General features: G+C 44.6%; 1 protein-coding gene across 1 annotated transcript in view; it reads right to left on the bottom strand.

Annotated features, from left to right (window-relative positions):
- tmem231 (transmembrane protein 231) overlaps positions 1 to 24,645 on the bottom strand; it is a 50,200-nt gene that overhangs the window by 13,347 nt on the left and 12,208 nt on the right. Inside the window, exons 2-3 of the mRNA XM_078401780.1 lie at positions 20,922 to 21,088; positions 18,312 to 18,440 (exon numbers count right to left, since the gene is read on the bottom strand). Of these exons, the coding sequence (XP_078257906.1) occupies positions 18,312 to 18,440; positions 20,922 to 21,088 (296 nt within the window). The remainder of the gene's footprint in view (positions 1 to 18,311; positions 18,441 to 20,921; positions 21,089 to 24,645) is intronic.

Here is a 24,645-nt window from a genome sequence, read left to right as displayed (position 1 = left end):
AGACACAAAATGCTGGAGTAACTCAGCAGGTCAGGCAGCATCTCTGGAGAGAAGGAATGGGTGATGTTTTGGGTGGAGACCCTTCTTCAGACTGAAGGGTCTCAACCCGAAATGTCACCCATTCCTTCCCTCCAGCGATGCTGCCTGACCCGATGAGTTACTCCAGCATTTTGTGTCTACCTTTGAATAGAGATTGATATGCCTAGGCAGATTAAATAGGAAAGGGATAAAAACGTTTCACCCAGAAGGTAGTAAGGTCTGAAACTCACTGCTTGAAATATTGGACCAGGCCCTCATGACATGAAAATAGTACTTTGATGCGCGCATGAAGATCTATGACGTGCAGAGCTACATACACACGCTGTGCTGGAAACTGGGATTAACTTGTTAGCTCTTCTTAAACCAGCACAAGCATGATGGGTTTTGTGGTTTTGGTAAATTTCTTGATTCTATGATCTTTGAACTCATTAAAGGGTGGTTTCTTTAAACAGCTATCTTCTCACCAATGCCTCTTAATTTATCCAAAATCTACACAATAGAAATAAGAATCGCTCCCATCACCTGCAGCCACATCAAGAAATGCATCTCGAAGGTTGTACTTAAATTACGGATTCTCCAATCCACAATTGGAGAATTAAAGTCTTCTAAACAATGCACATGACCATCTAATCCATCCCTGCACCCAGGCCCTCTGATATCCCTTTCTGCTGCTCCCTAGTTTCCGACCTATTCCTCGGCAACTTTCAATGTTTGGTGGCTCCCTAAACTTATCATCCTCCCACCTATTGCCAAACCCAGAAATTGCTTGTTTTTGTAGCAGACCCGAAATCTGATAATGTTGATATTATAAATATGGAAATGGCAGAAATATTAAGTAATTATTCTACAAAGCTAATGAATGGATATTCTGGCGGGTAAAAAGAATAAAATAACAAAGGAAGTAGCATTACTTAGAATGACATATCAAAAGGGCCAGAAAGTTTTCATCGAAGCATTAAAGGAAGTAGCAGAGGACACTAGATTTTCAAGATTCAGGAAACTTTCTTGTAGAACTCTACCTGTCCACTCTGCACCAGACAACTTAGACAATAAAACCACATACCTCAGGTGGTTGTTCCTAGACTACAGTTTGGCATTTAACATTATCATCCCCTCCAAGCTGGTTACCAAGCTCACAGAAGTGGGTCTCTGTGCATCTCTCTGCAACTGGATCCTCGACTTCCTCATCAAGAGACCACAATCTGTACAAATTGGCAGCAACATTTCCTCCTCGATAACTATCAGCACAGGATAACCTCAAGGCTGCGTGCTCAGTTCCCTGCTCTGCTCACTCTGTACTCATGGCTGTTTAGACAGACACAGTTCAAACTCCATCTTCAAGTTCGCTGAGGACACCGCCATTGTTGGACGAATTATGGAGTACAGGAGGGAGATTGATCAACAGAAAAATGGTACCAGAAAAACTACCTTGCTCTCAACAAAACCAAGGAACTAATTGTGGACTTTGGCCGAGGGAGGACAAGGATCCACAAACCTGTCTTCATCGGCGGAATGGTGGTGGAGAAAATCCAAAGGCTTCAACTTCCTGGGCATGCATATCTCTGAAGATCTGTCCTGGACCCAGAACGTTGACGTAATCATATAGAAAGCCCATCAACACCTCTACTTCCTTAGAAAGTTGAGGAAATTTGGTATGTCAATGAATATGTTCTTGATCTTCTACAGGTGTACAGTAGAGAGCATATTGACTGGTTGCATCACCTAATATATATATATATATATATATATATATATATATATATATATATATATATATATATATATAGTGTTGTTTATTATGGGTTTTAAAGAGCACTATGTTGACATATCGGTTGTGCTGCTGCAAGTAAGAATTTCATTTTTCCGTTTTGTGACTTATGACGATAAACCATTCTTGACTCTTGAATCTCGTCATTGCTTAAGAAACGCAAGGGAGGAAACCAGGCATTTATAAACCAATTAGCCAAGATCTATTGTCGGCTAATAATGTGTATGTAACAAAGGGTAGAGTGACTGAATGCCTCAGTATTATTTAATCTGAGAGAGACAGGGTTGATTTAAAGGTCATAGGTCATGCTATGAAAATTGTTTTTTTGTTTTTTTTTTGAATGGTGACTCAAGTAACAGTCAGGGGGTTGTTATTTACATGCATTTTTTGAAAGTATTTTATAAAATCGTTCATAAGAGATTACTGACCAAAGTCAAAGCTCGTGGAGCTGAAGAGTTTGGTTGAGCAGCAGGAAACACAAAGTACAGAAAATAATCAGGTACTCTTGGTGAAAGAAGGATGAGGGGATCTTATCGAAACGTATAAGATTATTAAGGGGTTGGACACGTTAGAGGCGGGAAACATGTTCCCAATGTTGGGGGGGGGGGGGGTCCAGAACAAGGGGCCACAGTTTAAGAATAAGGGGTAGGCCATTTAGAACGGAGAAGAGGAAAAACTTTTTTCAGTCAGAGAGTTGTGAATCTGTGGAATTCTCTGCCTCAGAAGGCAGTGGAGGACAATTCTCTGAATGCATTCAAGAGAGAGCTAGATAGAGCTCTTAAGGATAGCGGAGTCAGGGGGTATGGGGAGAAGGCAGGAACGGGGTACTGATTGAGAATGATCAGCCATGATCACATTGAATGGCGGTGCTGGCTCGAAGGGCCGAATGGCCTACTCCTGCACCTATTGTCTATTGACTAAAGTCATTTAAATTATGTGGTCATATGCAAATGTAATGTAATGCTGTCCTTAATATCTGCAACACTGGAAAACAAGAGAAAATCATCTAAAGGTTAGAGATTATCTTTTATTTTTAAAGTACTCGTATGTGTGGAGAATGGTAAAAATTTAGAACTCCTCGGCAAAAAGCACGACATTAGATTAATTTTAAATCTGAGATTTCTGTTACCCAAAAGAATGTGAGCAGAGGCATATACATGATTTGATTTTTAAATAGGATTTGGAATGATGTTTTGGCTTTTGATTTTGTCCTTGTTTCAAAAAGATGCTATAACAATCAGAAACAGCAGGTAATGTGGGATTTATAAAGTAAAGTGGCCAATGAAACTGTGGCCCATAAAATTGCGCACAGATAGCTGGCCAGAAGGGCTTGGTATATTGCCTTCTCCCCACCACATCTGTTAAAAAGGACTGGGTTAGCATGATAATCAGATTGTGGAGCACTCAACAACATCCACAAATTTGAACACCATATCTGTTGTGCACTGTATGGTGCCTGCAGAGCATTCCAAGCAGTGGAACCATTATTTAACCATGTCAATGCATTCGTTCTGAGCTATAAATTGTAGGATCAATTTCAAATAATTGCAGGATACAAAGTTTTTTAAAAATATTAATTTCAGGAAAATGTAACAGCTTAGGCACTTATTTTTGTTAAAAGATTTAAATTACATTATTAAATCATGCTGCAAAATATGTTGCTGGGGTCATTGCTGCAATTCAGGGATGTGTTGACTGGATTTTGGTGCTTTGGTTGGGAGGCTCTGCTGTGGGAACAGGCAAGTTTGGGGATTGGGAACTGGTGAGTGGGTGATAAGCCCTGGGAGCAGCCAAATACCACGCAGGTGGTCAAACGGGTTAGCATATTATTTATTTACAGTTATATTGGGGCAATTTTTTTTTCCTATACCTGTTATAGTGCACGTTATGCGTTATTAAGATATACTCTTATAAGTATAGCCAGGTGTGCCAAAGCTATATCTCAAGTCAAGCAAAGCCGCTGGATCAGGTGGGATGGCATTGAGAGGAGGAAGATCACGCGGAGTGAGCTGTGGAACATGGAGTCAAGTATGTTGAGCTTTATTATCAGAGCCACATATGACGTCCTTCCCTCTCCCACAAACCTAAATATTTGGCTGGGAGAGGATCCAACCTGCCCCCTGTGTGCAGTTCCAGCAAACCTCAAGCACATCCTGGTCGGTTGTAAGACCAGCCTAACACAAGGCAGATACACCTGGCGACACAACCAGGTGCTGAGGTGTTTGGCAGCTGCACTCGAGTGCAAGAGAGTAACCACCAACGCTATGCCTATCAATGCCCAGCTAACATTCCCGCAAATCCCATCGTTCATCCGGGAAGGAGAGAAACGGAAGACTACCACCTCGCCTCATGCCCACTGAGCGCAGCCAGAGACTGGGAAATGCGGGTTGACCTAGGCCAGAGGCTTTCCTTCCCAGTTGAAATCGCAGCTACCAACCTGCGACCAGACCTCGTCCTCTGGTCCAACTCCTGTCGGCGTGTTTTCATCATTGAGCTGATGGTGCCCTGGGAGGTGGCTGTGGACGAGGCATTTGAAAGGAAAAGGCTGAGATATTCCAACCTTGCAGTAGAGGCAGAGGAGCGAGGTTGGAGTGTAAGAGTGCGTCCAGTGGAGGTGGGGTGCAGGGGCTTTGTAGCCAGTTCCACTGCAAGGCTCCTGAGGGAAGTTGGAGTCAGAGGGTAGGCCCAAAGGAGGGCAATCAAAGAACTTGCAAATGCTGCCGAACGGAGCAGTCACTGGCTGTGGCTGAAAAGAAAAGATACCGTCTGGGCTGCCACGTGACCATCTAGAGGCTAACCATAAGACACACACCCAGGTCTGATCACCCTGCGGTGGGCCTGCCTCGACTGAGGGTGTCTTGTGATAAAAGGCCGAAACACCAAGTGACGTTGAGGTACACAACTGAAGATGTGTCTGAATGGTAGCAACATTCTGTGAGAAAAGGAGAGATATGGGCCAAATGCAGTCAGGTTGGACTAGTTTTTATAGACAACTATGTCAGCATGAATTAGTTGCGCCAAAGGATCCACAAACCTGTCTTCATTAATGGAATGGTGGTGGAGAAAATCCAAAGGCTTCAACTTCCTGGGCATGCATATCTCTGAAGATCTGTCCTGGACCCAGATCATTGACGTAATCATATAGAAAGCCCATCAACACGTCTACTTCCTTAGAAAGTTGAAGAAATTTGGTATGTCAATGAATATGTTCTTGATCTTCTACAGGTGTACAGTAGAGAGCATATTGACTGGTTGCACCACCTAATATATATATATATATATATATATATATATATATATATATAGTGCTTTTATTATGGGTTTTAAAGAGCACTATGTTTACATATCGGTTGTGCTGCTACGAGTAAGAATTTCATTTTTCCGTTTCGTGACTTATGACGATAAACCATTCTTGACTCTTGAATCTCGTCATTGCTTAAGAAACGCAAGGTAGGAAACCAGGCATTTATAAACCAATTAGCCAAGATCTATTGTCGGCTAATAATGTGTATGTAACAAAGGGTAGAGTGACTGATTGCCTCAGTATTATTTAATCTGAGAGAGACAGGGTTGATTTAAAGGTTATAGGTCATGCTATGAAAATTGATTTTTTTTATTTTGAATGGTGACCCAAGTAACAGTCAGGGGGTTGTTATTTACATGCATTTTTTGAAAGTATTTTATAAAATCGTTCATAAGTGATTACCGACCAAAGTCAAAGCTCGTGGAGCTGAAGAGTTTGGTTGAGCAGCAGGAAACACAAAGTACAGAAAATAATCAGGTACTCTTGGTCAAAGAAGGATGAGAGGGGATCTTATCGAAACGTATAAGATTATTAAGGGGTTGGACACGTTAGAGGCGAAAAACATGTTCCGAGTGTTGGGTGAGTCCAGAATAAGGGGTAGGCCATTTAGAATGGAGAAGAGGAAAAACTTTTTCAGTCTGAGAGTTGTGAATCTATGGAATTCTCTGCCTCAGAAGGCAGTGGGGGGTATGGGGAGAAGGCAGGAACGGGGTACTGATTGAGAATAATCAGCCATGGTCACATTGAATGGCGGTGCTGGCTCGAAGGGCCGAATGGCCTACTCCTGCACCTATTGTCTAAAGTCATTTAAATTATGTGGTCAAATGCAGAAAACAAATGTAATGTAATGCTGTCCTTAATATCTGTTAGAGATTATCTTTTATTTTTAAAGTACTTGTATGTGTGGAGAATGGTATAAATTTAGAACTTCTCGGCAAAAAGCACATTAGATTAATTTTAAATCTGAGATTTCTGTTACCCAAAAGAATGTGAGCTGAGGCATATACATGATTTGATTTATAAATAGGGTTTGGAATGATGTTTTGGCTTTTGATTTTGTCCTTGTTTCAAAAAGATGCTATAATAATCAGAAACAGAAGGTAATGTGGGATTTATAAAGTAAAGTAAAGTGGCCAATGAAACAGTGGTCCATAAAATTGCTCGCAGATAGGGGGCCAGAAGGGCTTGGTATATTGCCTTCTCCCCACCACATCCGTTAAAAAGGTCTGGGTTAGCATGATAATCAGATTGTGCAACACCATATCTGTTGTGCACTGTATGGTGCCTGCAGAGCATTCCAAGCAGTGGAACCATTATTTAACCATGTCAATGCATTTGTTCTGAACTATGAATTGTAGGATCAATTTCAAATAATTGCAGCAAAAAAGTTAAAAATATATATATTAATTTCAGGAAAATGTAACAGCTTAGGCACTTATTTTTGTTAAAGGTTTTAAATGACATTATTAAATCAGGCTGCAAAATATGTTGCTGGGGTCATTGCTGCAATTCAGGGATGTGTTGATTGGATTTTGGTGCTTTGGTTGGGAGACTCTGCTGTGGGAACAGGCAAGTCTGGGGATTGGGAACTGGTGAGTGGGTGATAAGCCCTGGGATCAGCCAAATACCACGCAGGTGGTCAAACGGGTTAGCATATTATTTATTTACAGTTTATTGGGGCAATTTGTTTTCCCCTATACCTGTTATAGTGCACGTTATGCGTTATTTGGTTTGGAGGAGCCAGCGCTGCCCTCGCAGCTGCGGCTTGCCTGCAGTCCGTTGTCTTTTGTGTTTTTTGTTGTTTTTGTCTTAATTGTAGTTTAAATATGATGTAGTGTTTGTGGTTGTGTGTTATGTGGGGTGGGGGGGGTGTGTGGGTGGGAACTGTAAAAGTGTCTCTCCCGAACGGAGACCCGACCTTTGTTTTCTCTGTCGTGTCTCCGTTCCTGCTGCGGCCTACCACCGGCCTACCACGGCCTCTGGCTGGGACCACCCGGGCTCTGGTTCGCAGAGCCCACGGCCCGGACTCACCACCTGCGGCGCTGGCTGCCTTCCGAGGCTGCGGGAGCAGCTGCGACTCGTCTCCCGAGGTTTCGGCGCGGGCCGCATGGACGTCGGAAGCCCGCAGGCCCCTGTGTTGGGGCCAACATCGGGAGCTCCGGCAGCGGCAGCGTCTTCGCCCACCCCGAATCGCGGGGCTTGGGTCGGCCCGCCGCGGACATTTCACCGTCCGGCGCGGCACTTCAATGTCGGGAGTCCCGACCGCCCCGACGTGGCAACTCCAACAGCCTGACCGCGGGAGAAGACGGCAGGGGGAGAAAAGACATTCTGGCCTTCCATCACAGAGGAGGTGACTGGAGGAGACTCGCTGTGATGGATGTTTCTTTTGTTTGGCGTTGGTTGCATGTGTTATTGCATTTTTATTGCTTATTCTTATTGGCCTTATTGTTGAACTGCGGGTAATTTTTCATTTCACTGCACATTTATGTGTATGTGACAAATAAATTGACTATTGACTATTAAGATATGCTCTTCTAACTGTTACACATAACAACGTATTTAAATCACACACATTCAGGCAGAAGTTGAGACCTTGAAAAACAACCACATATTCTTCACAATGGATGGAGATGTGCTTAAATTTAGCCAATTTGCAAAGCTGGCTGAATAACACTGACTCAAGAAAATATTTTTGACAATGGATTCAATGGCATCTCATTGATAAATAATTTATTTGTCACATGCAAAGGAGATTTGAATAGAAATAAAGTATAAAGAGGACAATGTACAATGGACAATGGACAATGTACGGGGATCGCTGGGCGGCACGGACTTGGAGGGCCGAAAAGGCCTGTTTCCGGCTGTATATATATGATATATGATATATGATATGAGTGAACGACTCGCTAGCAGTCTGTTCGTCTTTTTTCCTTTTTATTTTGTTGTGTGTCGGTGTTGGGATGGTTTTTTTTTTTTTTTGGTTGTGTATGTGTGGGGGGTGGTGGTGTGGGTGGGGGGGTGGGGGAAACCTTTCTCTTTTAGGTCTCTTCCTCACGGCGCGGGGTGCGGCTCGGCCGCGGGGCCTTCCGGCACGGCTCGGCCGCGGGACCTAACATCGCCCGGTGCGGCTCGGCCGCTGGACTTAACAGTGCCCGGTGCGGCTCGGCCGCGGGGCCTTCCATCACCCGGTGTGGCTCGGCCGCGGGACCTAACATCGCCCGGTGCGGCTCGGCCGCTGGACTTAACAGTGCCCGGTGCGGCTCGGCCGCGGGGCCTAACATCGCCCGGCACGGCTCGGCCGCGGGACTTTTCATCGCTGGTGCGGCTCGGCCGCTGGACTTAACAGTGCCCGGTGCGGCTTGGCCGCGGGGCCTTCCATCGCCCGGTGCGGCTCGGCCGCGGGACTTAGCTGCGCACGGCTCGGCCGCGGGGCCTTCGATCGCCCGGCTCGGCCGCGAGACGTTTCAGCGCCCGGTGCGGCTCGGCTGCGGGGACTGTGCGGGTCGGTCGAGGACGAGCTGTCTGTCCGTGGGCGTGGGGAAGAGAGTGGAAATTTTGTTGCCTCCATCACAGTGAGGGGGTGTTTGGAGTCACTGTGATGGACGTTTGTGTTGGGGTCATGTGTCTTGTGTTCTTTTTTTTTGTGTGACTGCTATGTAATTTCGTTCGGTACCTTGGTACCGAATGACAAATAAAGCTCTGTTGTTGCTGTTGTTGAAGAGGAAATGTATTAAATAAAAATAAATGTAGCATCTATTTCTTTTGTTAATTAAGATGTGGAAAATAAATGATGAAGAACTTAGCTGTAAGAGTTTTTGCCAATCTTTGTGAAAGTTTGCCGTGTCCAGACTTAGCTGTAAGAGTTTTTGCCAATCTTTGTTAAAGTTTGCCGTGTCCAGAATCTATATACTAAAACTCTAATTTGTTTGTTTGTTTGTTCCTGAACTACAGCCAAAACGGTACACGATAGCGTGACAATTTTAGGCCCTTTGGTCCTAATGGAAGAAGAAGTTTAATTGAAATCGGTGTTATATTTTTTAAGTTATTCACATTTTAAGTTTAAATCTATCTCCTCGGGAAGATGGGAGGAGGGAGGGAGGGGGTTGGAGGGAGGGGGGGAGGATAAGGGGGGTTAAGGGGGATGGAGTAGGGGGGAGGGGGAAGGGGGGAGGGGGAGAGGAGAGGGTGCTGCACCAATGCAGGAGAGGTTTAGGCCCAACGGGTCCACTTGGTCTAGTATCAACTGAAATTTTGGCATGAGAAAGTATCAGCGGGTAAGGATACTTATAGAAAGAAACACAAAATAACTCGTGCAGTGAGAAAAGATGGAGAGATATGGGCCAAATGCAGTCAGGTAGGACTAGTTTGTATAGACAACTAGGTCAGCATGAACTAGTTGCGCCAAAGGACTTGTTTTCATACTCCTGCCCGCTCTGACTGATTCCCTCTCTCTCTGGCTCCCTCTTTGGAATAATGACAACTTGCAATGAGAAGCATTAGGAACACTACAGACAATGATAAAGATGAAATGTTAATTGCTGTTTAGTACTGCCATAAGTACCAAGGTATAATGGAAACCTTTTGTTTGCATGCTCGTTTAGCAAGATTAGCAAGGGCAGCACCGCAGAGTTGCTGCCTTACATCGCTTGCAGTGCCAGAGACACGGGTTCGATCCCGACTACGGGTGCTGTCTGTATGGAGTTTGTACATTCTCCCCGTGACTGTGTTTGTTTTCTCTGAGATCTTCAGTTTCCCTTTTCGCATGTAGCGTATTGCATTCAGTTCTGGGTACCATGTTATAGGAAAGATGTTGTCAAACTGGAAGGGTACAGAGAAGATTTACGGGGTGGGAGCTGCTTTACGTCCTCGTCGTCCACCCTGGGTAGTTCTACGGAACTGGCAACATTTGCAACAAAGCGTCAACTACGGTACTCTGAAGCACCAATTGCCACTTTTGACTGTTGGAGTTGACATACAAAAGAAAGAAAAAGAGAAAATTTACGAGGATGTTGCCAGGACTAGAGGGCCTGAGTAATAGGGAGAGGTTGAGTAGGCTGAGACTCTATTCCTTGGAACGCAAGAGGATGAGGGGTGATCTTATAGAGGTGTATAAAATCATGAGAGGTACATGCACAGAGTCGCTTGCCCTGAGTAGGTGAATCGAGGACCAGAGGACAGAGGTTTAAGCGGATAGCGGAGTGAGGGGGTATGGGGAGAAGGCAGGAACGGGGTACTGATTGAGAGTGATCAGCCATGATCGCATTGAATGGCGGTGCTGGCTCGAAGGGCTGAATGGCCTACTCCTGCACCTATTGTCTATTGTCTATTGTCTATTGAAGGGGAATAGATTTAACAGGAATCTAAGGGGTAATTTGGTCACACAAAGAGTGGTGGGTGTATGGAACAAGCTGCCAGAGGAGGTAGTTGAGGTTGGGATTATCCCAACGTTTATCAAACAGGTACATGGACTTGTTTTCATACTCCTGCCCGCTCTGACTGATTCCCTCTCTCTCTGGCTCCCTCTTTGGAATAATGACAACTTGCAATGAGAAGCATTAGGAACACTACAGACAATGATAAAGATGAATGGATAGGACAGGTTTGGAGGGATATTGGCCAAACACAGGCAGGTGGTACTAGTGAAACTGGGACACGTTGGCCAGTGTGGGCAAGTTGGGCCGTAGGGCCTGTTTCCATGCTGTATCACTCCATGACTCTATTCAGTTAAATAAAAGACTATACATGATTACAATTAAGCGATTCACAGTGTACAGATGAAGGATAGAGGGTACAACTTTTAGTGTAAGATAAAGTCTGATTAAAGATAGTATTGTAGTGGGTCTGGACGCGACAGGAATCAGGCCAGACGCCAGGTAAGAAGTAACAATAGCTTTAATACAGTATCTGAACATTCACTCACTCAGTCACCCGCACGAGTAAAACTCTAGCCCCTTCCAGCAAACCCCGTAGCCCCAGACCAGTCTGTCCCCAGGGGAATGACCCAGGGAGTGGCCTAATCCCCCCTGTCCACTCAGTGCCGAGGGGAATGACCCAGGGAGTGGCCTAGCCCCCGGGCACCGCCACAGGACCCCCCCCCCCCCCCCAAGAACTTGAGGCACGAAACGGACAGGGGGATGTACGAGACGACCAGCCCGTGTGCGCACCAGGGCGGTCGCAGGAACCGGAACCACCCCGCCAGGGGAAGACAACCGCGGGGACTCCGGGGGCAAGGGCCGGGACGCAGGACAACCCCGAGGGCAAGGCCGCGTTAGTAGGACCGGCCGGCTAACGTCCACATGCGCCGGCTTCAGGACGACCCCCCATGTCCAAAACAAAGATGGCAGAGCCACGCTCAAGCACCTTGAACGGTCCTTCATACGGCCGCTGAAGGGGCATCCGGTGCGCATCCCGGCGCAGGAAAACAAACGGACAGTCCTGCAGAGCGGAAGGGACATGCGACCGCACCGAACCGTGGCCAGACGTCGGCACCGGCGCCAGCGTGCCCACCAACTCCCGAAGGCGTTGCAGGGCGGCCGAGGGCTGCTCTGTCTGACCCTGGGCTGATGGAACGAACTCACTGTCAGCGGGGCCCCGTACACCAATTCAGCCGAGGAGGTGGCCAAGTCCTCTTTGGGTGCGGTGCGGACGCCCAGTAAAACCCACGGCAACGCGTCGACCCAGTCCAGGCCAACGAGCCGGGCCTTCAGGGCAGCTTTGAGCTGGCGGTGGAAATGCTCCACCAGGTCGTTCGCCTGCGGATGGTACGCTGTGGTGCAGTGCAGGTTAACCCCCAGTAGTTGAGCCATGGCTGACCACAGTTCGGAGGTGAATTGTGGCCCCCGGTCAGACGTGATGTCGAGCGGCACCCCAAACCTGCAATCCAGTGAGCCACCAAGGCACGGGCACAAGTAGAGGCAGAAGTGTCTGGCAGTGGAACTGCCTCCGGCCACCGCGTGAAACTGTCCACCGTAGTCAGGAGGTAGGTGAAACCTCGAGAAGGTGGCAGCGGCCCCACGATGTCCACGTGGATGTGGTCGAATCGCTGTCGAGGGACGGGGAACTCCTGGAGCAGCGCACGCACATGCCGCTGTACTTTTGCAGTTTGGCACGGGATACAGGTGCGCGCCCAATGTCCAACCTGTTTACGCAACCCGTGCCACACGAAACAGGACGCCACGAGGGTCGTCGTCGCCCGAATGGAAGGGTGGGCCAGCCCGTGGAGCACCTCGAACACCCGGCGCCGCCAGGCAACAGGAACGATGGGGCGCGGCTGCCCGGTGGAGACATCGCACAGCAGCGTCGCGCCCCCAACGCCACAGGGAACGTCCTCCAACCGCAGGCCCGAAACAGCGGTATGATAAGCGGACATCTCCTCGTCCATCAACTGGGCGGCCGCCAGGGCTGAGTAGTCGATGCCATCGGCCACTTGCAGGACGGCGTGGACCGCGGGTCGAGACAAGGCGTCGGCCACTCTGTTGTCTTTGCCCCCGATGAAGCGGATGGAGGTAGTGTACTCCGAGACGAAAGCCAACTGCCGCTGTTGGCGAGCTGACCACGGGTCGGACACCTTGGCGAACGCAAAGGTGAGGGGCTTGTGGTCAGTGTACGTGGTGAAGGTTCGCACCTCAAGGAAATAGCGGAAGTGGTGGACGGCAAGGTAAAGGGCCAGGAGCTCGCGGTCAAAGGCACTGTAGTTCCGCTGTGCGCCGCTGAGGTGCCGGCTGAAGAAGGCGAGAGGTTTCCAACACCCATCAATCCGCTGTTCGAGCACCGCCCCAACCGCCATATCCGAAGCGTCGATCGTCAAGCTGGTTGGTGAATCCGCCTGAGGGTGCACGAGCATCGTGGCCGCAGCCGGGGCTTCCTTGGCGTGCTGGAACGCCGCCACCGCATCGTCAGTCCACTCGACCTCCTTGCGCTTGCCCACCATGAGGTGGAACAGCGTGTGCATGATCCGGGCTGCAGACGACACAAATCGATGGTAAAAGGCCACCATCCCAACAAACTCCTGGAGGCCCCTCACGGTGGTCGGGCGTGGAAACTGGCGCACCGCGTCCACCTTGTCCGGGAGTGGCAGCGCCCCGTGCGGGGTCACGTGGTGGCCCAGGATTTCGATGGACGACACCCCGAAACGGCATTTGGCGATGTTGATGGCCAGCCCATGATCGCTGAGGCGCTGGCATAGCTGGCGGAGATGGGCAGCATGCTCCTGTCTCGAGCGGCTTGCCACCAAAATGTCATCGAGGTACACGAACACAAAGTCCAGGCCACGGCACACACTGTCCATAAGCCGCTGAAAAGCTTGCGCAGCGTTCTTAAGCCCAAACGGCCTACGGAGGAATTCGTAAAGGCCAAATGGCGTCACGATGGCTGTCTTGGGGACGTCGTCTGGGTGGACGGGAATCTGATTGTAGCCACGCACCAGATCGACCTTGGAAAACACCGTGGCCCCAGCCAGGTTTGCGTTAAAGTCCTGAATGTGGGGGACCGGATAGCTGTCAACGATGGTAGCATCGTTAAACTGACGGTAGTCACCGCAAGGACGCCAACCACCGTCTGCCTTGGGAACCATATGGAGCGGGGACGCCCACGGGCTGTCTGAGCGGCGCACAATACCCAGGGACTCCATAAGGCGGAACTCCTCCCGGGCGAGACGGAGCTTGTCCGGTGCAAGACGCCGCGCCCGGGCATGCAAGGACGGGCCAGTGGTGGGAATGTGATGCTCCACCCCGTGCTTTGGGGCGGCGGAGTGGAATTCGGGGTCCAGGATTTCGGAGAACTCAGCCAGAATGCTGGCGGAGATCGGATGGCAGCTGAAGCAGGTAAGCATGTTTAAATAACAAGCAGGGCTCGTGGTCGCCCAGCAGCGCTAACATGTCGGCCAGTAGCACTGACGGGTGGCGGTCAACCAGGCCCGGCATCCGGAGGATCTGGGTCGCCCGCTCGGCCTCGCTGAGGCTGAACTGCTGGAGCAGAAAGGCCTTGAGGGCCTCGTACTTATCACCCGCCGGGGGGGCGCGGAGGAAGGGTCGGACCCGTCGCGAGGTGGCCTGGTCGAGGGCGCGGATCACATAAAAGTGATATATTCCCCCCCACTAAAAAAAAAGCTTTCTATGGGCAGCTGTAGAGGTCAGTGAGAGTTGTTGGTGACATGCTGATCTTCCCTAAGCCTTCTTAGGAAGTAGAGGTGTGGTGTGCTTTCTTGGCCATAATTTCAATGTGGCTGGTCCAGGACAAATTGCTGGTGATATTTATTCCTAGTAACTTGAATCTCTTGACCATTTCTAACTTGGTACCATCAATATACACTTGGGTGTGTGTACTGCTTCGCTTCCTGAAGTCAATCACAACCTCATTTGTTTTGGTAACATTGAGGGAGAGATTGTTGTCTTGGCACCAGGTTACGAGATTCTCAATGTCCCTTCTGTACTCAGGCTCATCGTTATTTGATATCCAGCTCATGGTGGTGTTGTCTGTGAAATTGTAAATTGGGTAGGAAGGAACCGAAGAAGCAGGTTTAAACTGAAGTTGAGTTAGAGTTGAGTTGGATTGGTATTTGGCTGCAGTCATGAGTGTATAAGGAGTACAGTAGAGGGCTGAGAACGCATGCCTGCGGGGCACCAGGATTATCGTGGAGGATGATTTGTCACCTATCCTCACTGATTGTGGTCTTTTGGTCAGGATGTCGAGGATCCAGTCGCTGACTCCAAGTTTCACGATTTTGGTGTTGAGCTTGGTTGGGATAATAGTATTGAAAGCAGATCTATAATCTATGAGTAGGAGTCTGATGTAGGTGTATTTCTTATGCAGGTGTTCCAGGGATGAGTGTAGGGGCTAAGGAGATGGCATAAGCTCTGGACCCGTTGTGGCAGAAGGTGAACTGCAGTGGATCAAGGCTCCTTAGTAAGCTGGATTTAATGTATGCACTTCTTGATGGTGGATGAAAAGGCTACAAGGCATGAGATCTTGCTTTTCTTTGACACTGGGATGATTGTGGTCTTTATGAAGCAGCACAGAGTAGGAAGAGATCAAAGATGTCCGTGAACACACCCGTTAGTTGGTTTGCACAGTTCCGAAGGACATGGCCAGAGAATTCATCCATGCCAGTTGCTTTCTGTGGGTTCATCCTTAGGAAGGCCGATTTAACTTTTGCAACAGTGACCATAGGAAAAGGCACGCTTGGGTCTGGAGGGATGGAAGTCATCACCTGTCTCTAATTGTTCTCTAATTTGAAAAGGTTAGTGCAGTTATTTTGATCAAAACATTCTATTGTAATTGCTGTAAAGGGGAAGGGGGTGGGTACAAAAGGGAAGTGAAAGAAGGATGAGTAAATTTAGATTTCCATACTAGTTTTAAAATGGCTTAACAAGTGGTTATTTCCTCTAAATGAAAGAAATTGACAAATTAATCGTTGGGCCCTTAGCTGAACCTACTTGAGATACATCATATTTTTTTAATTGGCTATTCAGAAATAAGTTGATGCTACAGTAAGAGATCCACAATTTTAATCATTCACAAATCTTTCATGATATTTTTGTAATCTACCAAGATGGAGTTTTCAAGGAGAAACAGAGGTTACTTTGTTACAAAAACTTGCCAGAGTATATATAAAATCATAGGATTAGTTCAAATTCCAGAAATAAATGACAAAATGAATAAGTTGTGTTTCAAGAAATTATATGGAGGAAATTTAGAGTCAAATTTTCATTAAAAGAAATAGGAAACATTAAGTCCATCCAGTTTCTTGATGTTCATAAGTTATAGGAGCAGAATTAGGCCATTCGGCCTATCAAGTCTACTCCGCCATTCAATCATGGTTGATCTATCTTTCCTTCACAACCCCATTCTCCTGCCTTCTCCCCATTACCCCTGACACCCTTTCTAATCAAGAGTCTATCAGTCTCTGCCTTAAAGTAATGTTCAGAAAAATATGTTTTAAAGGTAACCATTAAACAGAATCAGATAGTACAATAAATCTATTCTTTGAATTTGTATTAATTCTGAAATGGCAAAATAAGTATAGACACATTAATCTGATATTTTAGTAAATAAAATGCTCACTAAAATAAGTGAATAGATTCTGTGTGTTATTACAGCCAAGTAGTTTCTGAATTCAATAGTAATTACTGCAATAAACTCAAGTGTTCTAATAAAAGAGAAATTGAAAGAAACACCATCAAAGTTTTTTTTAAAATGGGTAATTTTCTTGGATTAATTAAATTCTGTAAGAGCTCCAAAAAGGACAGTGCTGGAGAGGGTGCTGAGGAGGTTAACCAGGGTGTTGCCCAAGATTTAGTTTTAGTGGCGGAGAGGCAGGAAAGCCTAGCTCTGTTTCACTGGAGCGGAGGAGATTAAGAGGGGACATGATTGAGGTATAAAAAAATATGCAGGGCAGTTTGCAGGAATCGTTTACCCTCATCAGAGGCAAATAAAATCAGACATAGATTTAGGGCAGGTGGAAGAGATTTGAAGAAGCTCTAAGAGAGACCGTTGCACCCAGAGAGCGGCTAGTACCTGGAATGCGCACTGGCTGAGAACGGAGAGAGCAGAATTGCTAACGGCATTTAAGAGGTGTCCAGACAAGCACTTGACTTGTTCAGACAATTAAGGCTACGAGCCAAGAGCTATAAAATTATATTATTGGGACTCTATGATTCTACGACTCCTGAACTAAGTCACATAAATGAAATAATATGACTGCTTGCAACAAGACCCAAATGGGCTGATAAGTGGCATCCAAAAGCAGTCTAATAACCTATCCTTGACATTTGATGGCATTACCTTCACTCAACCTCCTGCTATCGGCATCCTGCAGGTCACCACTGAACAGAATATTGATTAGACTAGCCATATAACATAATATGACTGGAACGGTAGTTAGTTGCTAAGAATCCTATAATAAGTGACACAGCTTCTGAAATTAGATTGTCCTAATAGTGCAAATTCTTCCCATAAGGCACAAGCCAGGAGCTTGACAGCATACCTGCTCCCCATTGGTCTGGAACACAAGCAGCTTCACATTTTCCAGGAATAACCAATCCAGCACCAACCATGGCAATTTTTCTCGTTGCCAAATGCTATTGTTTTGCCTTGAGATGCAACCAGTTCTGGAGCACATCGTCAGTGCTCACTGGGATATTGTTGGTCTCCCAGCCATAGCTGTATCCAGTATTCACAGCTATTTCTTTATTCCACATGGAGTTATTAGAGTCGATTTTACAATGATGGCAGTGAGCTTTGGAAGAATCCAAAGCGCCCCTTGTTGTTGGAACTAACATTGAGAATGGAAATATTTTGGAGCCTTCACTTCCAATTCGATGTTTAAGTATAGTCTGTGAACCAATCAAATGTCCTATTTTATGCTGCCTTGGCAGCTCAGGATGGAGGCATGCAGTGCTTTAGTTTAATAAAATGACAGCTCACATTTGTAATGTGTTCTTCCGCATGCCTCAATGATCCAGGGTTGGTAGGATGGCAGTGGTAAAGTGAAGGATATCCCAGTTCATGATATTTTGCTAGGATGCAATTTTGCTGATGATGATAACCCACAAAAACTCATGGCTGTTCAATTTTGGCCAGTCAGATTTCTGATAAAATAACAGTTTACCACACAATAAAATGCAGGATATTGTCAGTGTTAAGACAGGATCAAGGATTCTGTAGCAGTTACTCTTTCCAAGACAGTTAATAATGCTGTAAGAGGTGGACGTATAGAATTAAAGATATCCAGGTCAAGTTTAAGATAAATGTCAGGAAGTTTTTCTTCCAACACACTATTGTTTATACTTTATATAAAGGATTTCCAAAAGGTCGGAGAAGTCAAAAGCATAAGAACTGATCAAAATAAGGACATGATGAGTGGTGTACTTAAGAAAATGAGATAAATCCGTGAAATGTTTTTTCATCCGAATCGATTTGTAAAGTAGAATATCCAGAACTACAACCAAAGTTATCTTTTCAGAATTCAAAGTTAATCTATTTACCAAATGCACCATTACTCACTAAAAGTATTTTGCATCAGAAGATCTAATAATAGTTTTCCTAAAAAATATGCACGTAATTTCAGAATGGATAAAAAGAATGGTTCGTTATCACAGAATAATATTATTGTAATAATATTATTGTAATATCATTGTAATAATGTACCCTCAATAAAGTAAGTTTCAATGCGAAAGAAGGGGAACCATACCAAATACTTACAAAAAGCTGATATGAAAAAGTCAGAAGAAATTGCACACTATATACATGCTCAGATGGTTGGAGTGGAAGCTCAAGACGGAAATTCAGAAGATCCATTTTCCCATCTTGATTTTTGTCTTCCTCCATTGCCTATAAAAAGATAAATGCATCACATTAAACAACTTAACATTTCTTTTTATCACTTTTGATATAAAAAATATTAGTCTACAAATAACAAATGCTACAAATAGCATTATGTGTTACATAATCTCAGGAAATCTCAGTAAACAAACTAATACATTTCACCCCTGCCATCGGGAAGACGGTACAGGAGCCTGAAAATTGTAACGTCCAGGTTCAGAAACAGCATCTTCCCCACAGCCTTTTGGTTATTAAACACTACAACCTCAAATTTGTTCTGAACTACATAGAGTATGATTGTTATTATTGCACTATTATTGTTTTATTGTGTGTGCGTATGTGTGGGTGTGTATATGATCTATATATGTGTATTTGTGAGTATGTGTATATATATACACACACACACACACACACAACTTAGTTTTTCTCTCGTTTATTATATTGTTTATACTATACTATGTTTACATATTCTGTTGTGCTGCTGCAAGTTAGACATTCATTGTTCTATCTGGGACATATATATAACAATAAAACACTTGTGACATAACCAAATGTCCAAGTGGCACAATGCCTGCAATTTTCATTCAATGGCCTCCCTGCATGTGATGCATAGATTAAATAGAATGAAGCATTTATGCACAGTGATATTGCGCATCAATATCTGCCTGACACAAGCAGGCTGTCACTTGGAACACAATTCATGAAGGCCATCATCCTAGAAGCTAACTGCCCATTTCTTTCTTCAGGCCTCCCAACATTCAAAGCAAGCTTTCCATCACCACCCCCAAATCTCCTGCCAGCAGTTTACCTCTAGGCTAAATCATGGAAGAAGGAAGAAAGGACAGACCGAAGAAAAAGCATTAAAATAGCACCTTCACATCATTTTATAATGTGGTTTACTGTCAAATATATTTTGAAGTGTAATCATTAATATAATGCAGGAAATGCAGCAGTCTGCATAAAGGTACCACAAACAATAATATAATAATGATGATCAGATTTGTTTCAGTAGTATTAACCAAGACATAAATATTGACTAACCACTTGAAATAACTCCCTTACTCAACTCCAAAATAGTGATACAGGATTTGTTTGCTATCTACCCGAGTGAATGGATGTGTTTTCACTTAATATTTCATCCAAAGAATAGCATCTCTAGCAGTTCAGCACTCTCCAAGTACAGCACTGGACTGTTGATCTAGATATTTGGCCTCAAATATCAGCTCACTAAAACTTAGGAAATTTAATCCAGCAATGAATCACCCCTTCAGTTAACTCTTAATCATTTCCCAAATATAGGAATAAATTGTAAAAAAAGTGCTCTCAAGTGGCATTTCCTCACCAATGATCAGATTGAGCTCTATTACACACACTCAGTTCTAAACCCCCTCAAGAACCTAACTGAAATATTAATAAATTAGCAATTTTCCAGATTTGAAGTGAGAAATACTGTACTGTCCTAGATGTCAAAATATAATTTGTTAAAATGTGGCATCAGCAACCCTAATCAGTTTGTTAATGAAAATCAGGTATAAAATCCTCTGTGACTGGAGACAAAATTTAGATAAAAAGTGGCGATATTTGTTGGAAACAAAAAATCTTTGTCTCACCAAATCTGTATATCATACTTGGGGCAGTACTACCTCTTTATCAATAACCTTCTCTACACCTAAGGTTATCTACTACAGCTATCCATGTCTGCAAACAACAGCAGTTGGACAAAAGCCATGCCTTAATTAATAAGTAACAAATAACACCCCATCGCGTATCATTCAATGATCAGAATGGGCAAGAGGAGGTCGAATCACCTCCCCTTGAAATTAAACAAATTCAAACTTATCACCCAGGTAAGTGCTGCTCCAAGAAAGACAGTAGTTTACAACTCATCTACCCCTTAAATCATACAGTCCCTCCACCACTGTCACATTGTGACTGAAGTTTTCACTATCTTGAGGAGGCACTGCCATTACATACCCAGGCCTCCATTCCTTCCAAGGCTCTAACTTTTATCATCCAGATGGGGAAGAACAACAGATGCATGATAATATCAATTTTAAGCTCTTGTCCAAGTTACATGGCATCCTGACTTGGAAATGTATTGCGATTTCTTTGTGAATAGATTAAAATCCTGGAAATCCCCACCTAACTATCAAAAGTTCCTACACAACTTGTACTATAGTTGTTCAAGATAGTGCCTCACTGCCATCTCAAGAGAAGCTAGAAGTATGAAATAAATACTGGCCTATCCAATGGCAACACCTAGTGTATTAATTAAAATTAAACGTGTCTTCCTAACAAATTATTCTGAAATAACTGCGCCACATAAATGCAAACCAGTACTTTCATTTTTTTCTGAATACATTATCAAAAAGCTTACTGATACTTATCAATTAATCTAATCCATGAAAAAGGCATTTTTAAAAACTATTAAAATAGATTTAGTCACTTTTGCTTAGATTAATTATCCAAATATAACATTGAATGACTTACTGTTACTAATGGAACTCGAAGATGGTCCCCTTGTAGATTATTAAAATTTTCATATGTACTCCATGCCACAAAGTCACCATTTGTGCTGGTTGCAGCAACCATTAAAACTTGGTACTGGAATCTAACATTTGGCTGCTCTTCATAGGTGTTTACTTTTAACCAAAATCCTGAAGGCAGAAAATCAGATTTACTCAATGACATGTACATAGGGTAGGAAAATAACTGCAGATGCTGGTACAAATCGAAGGTATTTATTCACAAAATGCTGGAGTAACTCAGCAGGTCAGGCAGCATCTCAGGAGAGAAGGAATGGGTGACGTTTCGGGTCGAGACCCTTCTTCAGACTGATCTTCAGTCTGAAGAAGGGTCTTGACCCGAAACGTCACCCATTCCTTCTCTCCTGAGCTGCTGCCTGACCTGCTGAGTTACTCCAGCATTTTGTGAATAAATACCTTCAATGACATGTACACATCATACACAAACTTAAATCAAAGTAAATGTTTGCCATACTTCCCTCAAACTCTAATGGCATCTCTTAAATTTGTATCATAATATTTATTAGAACTGTCGCGGAAGTTCATGAAGCAAATAGTTAACTAAACAAATAGTTCACTAGATAAAGCTGAATGACATAAACATAATATCCAGACAGCTTACCAAGGAACAAGCAACAACCTGGCATAGAAATAAAAAAATTAGCAAGCAGCATCTGATGAACTATCATATCAAGAAGAAAAACTAATGGAATTGTTCACAACAATTTCTGAAAATACTTTTGATATATGTTTATTTTTTTCCCGGTAATCCAAGCAAAACTTGTTCTAAAAAAATTGTGAAGTAACAAAACACAGTCAACCTTAAATGATTCACCAGTGTTTGTACTTGGAAAATCATCAAGTAACTTTTGTCACAGACACCTAGTGGATTTCAGAATCCTGTATTTTATTCTTCTGCCTTGTATTGTTCATAAGAATCTTAGTATTGTATACCCCACCTCATACATGCCGACTGTGATGCCGACATAATACCACCGGTCCACACATTAGGTCATATCCCTATACTACTTTCTTATTCAAGTACCTGTCCAAATGCCTTTCAAACATTGTAGTATTTGACCCCACTACTTCTTCTGTCAGTCTACAAACTTAATGTCATAACCCCTAATTTCTCATCCAAGTCATTTATATATTACAAACAGAGCTGATCCCTGAGGTACACCGAAGATAGACATAAAATGCTGGAGTAACTCAGCGGGTGAGACAGCATCTCTGGAGAAAAGGAATAGGTGACGTTTCGGGTCGACACCCTTCTTCAGACATTGTTAGCTAGGGGAAGGTGACAACAAAGCATACAAAGATAACTTTTGTAATAGGAAGACAGTCAGACTGGTTGGAGAACTAGGCTAGGGGAAGGGAGAAAGAGGGAAAGAGGGTTACTGGCAACTAGAGAAATTGATATTCATATCGCTAGGTTGTAAGCTGCCCAAGCAAAATATGAGGTGCTGTTCCTCCAATTTGGTTGGAGTTTGGCGCAGGACAGGAAGGTCAGTACATGAATGGGAGGGGGAGTTAAAATGTTTAGAAATCGGGAGATCATGTAGATTTAGGCGGACTGAGCGGAGGTGTTCGCCATTTGAGACACCTATACAGTCAGTAAAACAGTTTTTTTCCCCATTCAGTTGTGTGTTTCCTCTTCATAACTTTCATATTTATATTTATATACGGTAACCCTAATCTGAATGATCAAGTATCTAACAGCCTTACAGTAAACCCTCATTATAATGAATGGGGGGGTGGAAATGGTGTCCGTTATTGCCGATGGCCCGCTTTAACTGAACATGGTATTATTATAGTTCTCATCAGTCTGAAGAAGGGTCTCTGTTTGGTAGGTGAGAACGAAAAGCTGGTGTGACTTGGGTGGGGAAGGGTTCCTCCATTGTCAGAGTGAGGCGAAACACAAAGTTGAGGAACAGCATCTCATATTTTGCTTGGGCTGCTTAAGCCCAGTGGTATGAATATTAATTTATCTAACTTCAAATAACCCCGGCATTCCCTCTCTCTCTCTCCATCCCTCTCCTACCCAAGTCGCACCAGCTTCTCGTTTTCACCCAACAGCTAACAATGGCCTGTTTCCTTTATCATCTTTACTTTTTTGCATATATTTCATTCATTGTTCTTTATCTCTCTACATCATCGTCTATATCTCGTTTCCCCTTACCCCAACTAGTCTGAAGAAGGGTCTCGACCCGAAACATCACCCATTCCTTCTTTCCAGAGATGCTGCCTGCCCTGCTGAGTTATTCCAGCTTTTTGTGTCAATATCTGTTATAAAGAGGTCTGTTAAAACGAGGGTTTACTGTATTATGATGATTTTCTTTTTTTTTCCCAATGTGCATGCCTGAAAATAAACTCAAAATGAGTTTAAGCAAAAATGGCAGCTGGGGAAGAGAGAAGGGAATAAAGGGGTGGATGAAATGCAGCGTGTTACCTAAAATTGTAGAATTGAATTTTCACACCATTGGGTTGTAAGCTACCCAAGCAGAATATGAATTGCACTTCCTCCAGTTTGTATGGGTCCACACTCTGACAATAGAGGATGCCTAGGATTGACAGATCAGAATGGGATTGGGAAGAGGTGCCAAAACGGTTAGCAACTAGTCTGACCAATCTTCTGTCTCCTTCACATCAGATCCAAATTCGTGAAGATACTGGGGATCTGGTTCGGAGGGGCTGAGGTGTGCAACAAGAATTGACTGGAGTGGATACCCAAGGTCAAGCAAAAATTGACGTATATTCAAATAGGCAAGGACAACAAACCAATCAAGGTAGGTATCACAAAAAGCTGGAGTAACGCAGCGGGTCAGGCAGCATCTCAGGAGAGAAGGAATGGGTGACATTTCGGGTCAAGACCCTTCTTCAGATTGATGTCAGGGGAGGGGGCGGGACAAAGAAAGGATGTAGTTGGGGACAGGAAGACAGTGGGAGAACTGGGAAGGGGAGGGGAAGAGAGGGACAGAGGAGCTATCTAAAGTTAGAGAAGTCAATGTTCATATCGCTGGGGTGTAAGCTGCCCAAGCGAAATATGAGGTGCTGTTCCTTCAATTTGCGGTGGACCTCACTATGACATTGGAGGAGGCCCATGACAGAAAGGTCAGACTGGGAGAGGGAGGGGAGTTGAAGTGCTGGGCCACCGGGACATCAGGTTGGTTGAGGTGGACTGAGCGAAGCTGTTGAGCGAAACGATTGCCGGGCCTGCGTTTGGCCTCGCCGATGTAGAGAAGTTGACATCTGGAACAGCGGATACAATAGATGAGGTTGGAGAAGGTGCAGGTGAACCTCTGCCTCACCTGGAAAGACTGTTTGGGTCCTTGGATGGAGTTGAGGGGGAGGTAAAGGGACAGGTGTTGCATCTCCTGCGGTTGCAGGGGAAAGTGCCTGGGGAGGGGGTGGTTTGGGTGGGAAGGGACGAACCGGAGTACAAGATCAGCACAAAAAGGTTTACACTTAACTGTATCACGCTCAATGCATATACTACAAATGGAGTAAAGGTCTACTAAATTCAGGACTCTGGTGGTATTGGACTGGCAGACATTTAGGATTATTAATGTTCTAAAACACTTTAAATTCAATTTTTCTTACAATCTTACACAATATTATAAATTTCCAGTGAAGCTGGGAGGTTTTAAGGATGTATGAGAACCAAGGCCCAGTGAGTTGCAAGAGGT

The sequence above is a fragment of the Rhinoraja longicauda genome, chromosome 6, assembly GCF_053455715.1.
Source record: "Rhinoraja longicauda isolate Sanriku21f chromosome 6, sRhiLon1.1, whole genome shotgun sequence".
In the NCBI taxonomy this organism is placed as follows: Eukaryota; Metazoa; Chordata; class Chondrichthyes; order Rajiformes; family Arhynchobatidae; genus Rhinoraja; species Rhinoraja longicauda.
The sequence above is the reverse complement of the archived record's forward strand: the minus strand, read 5'-3'. Positions and strand labels throughout refer to the sequence as shown.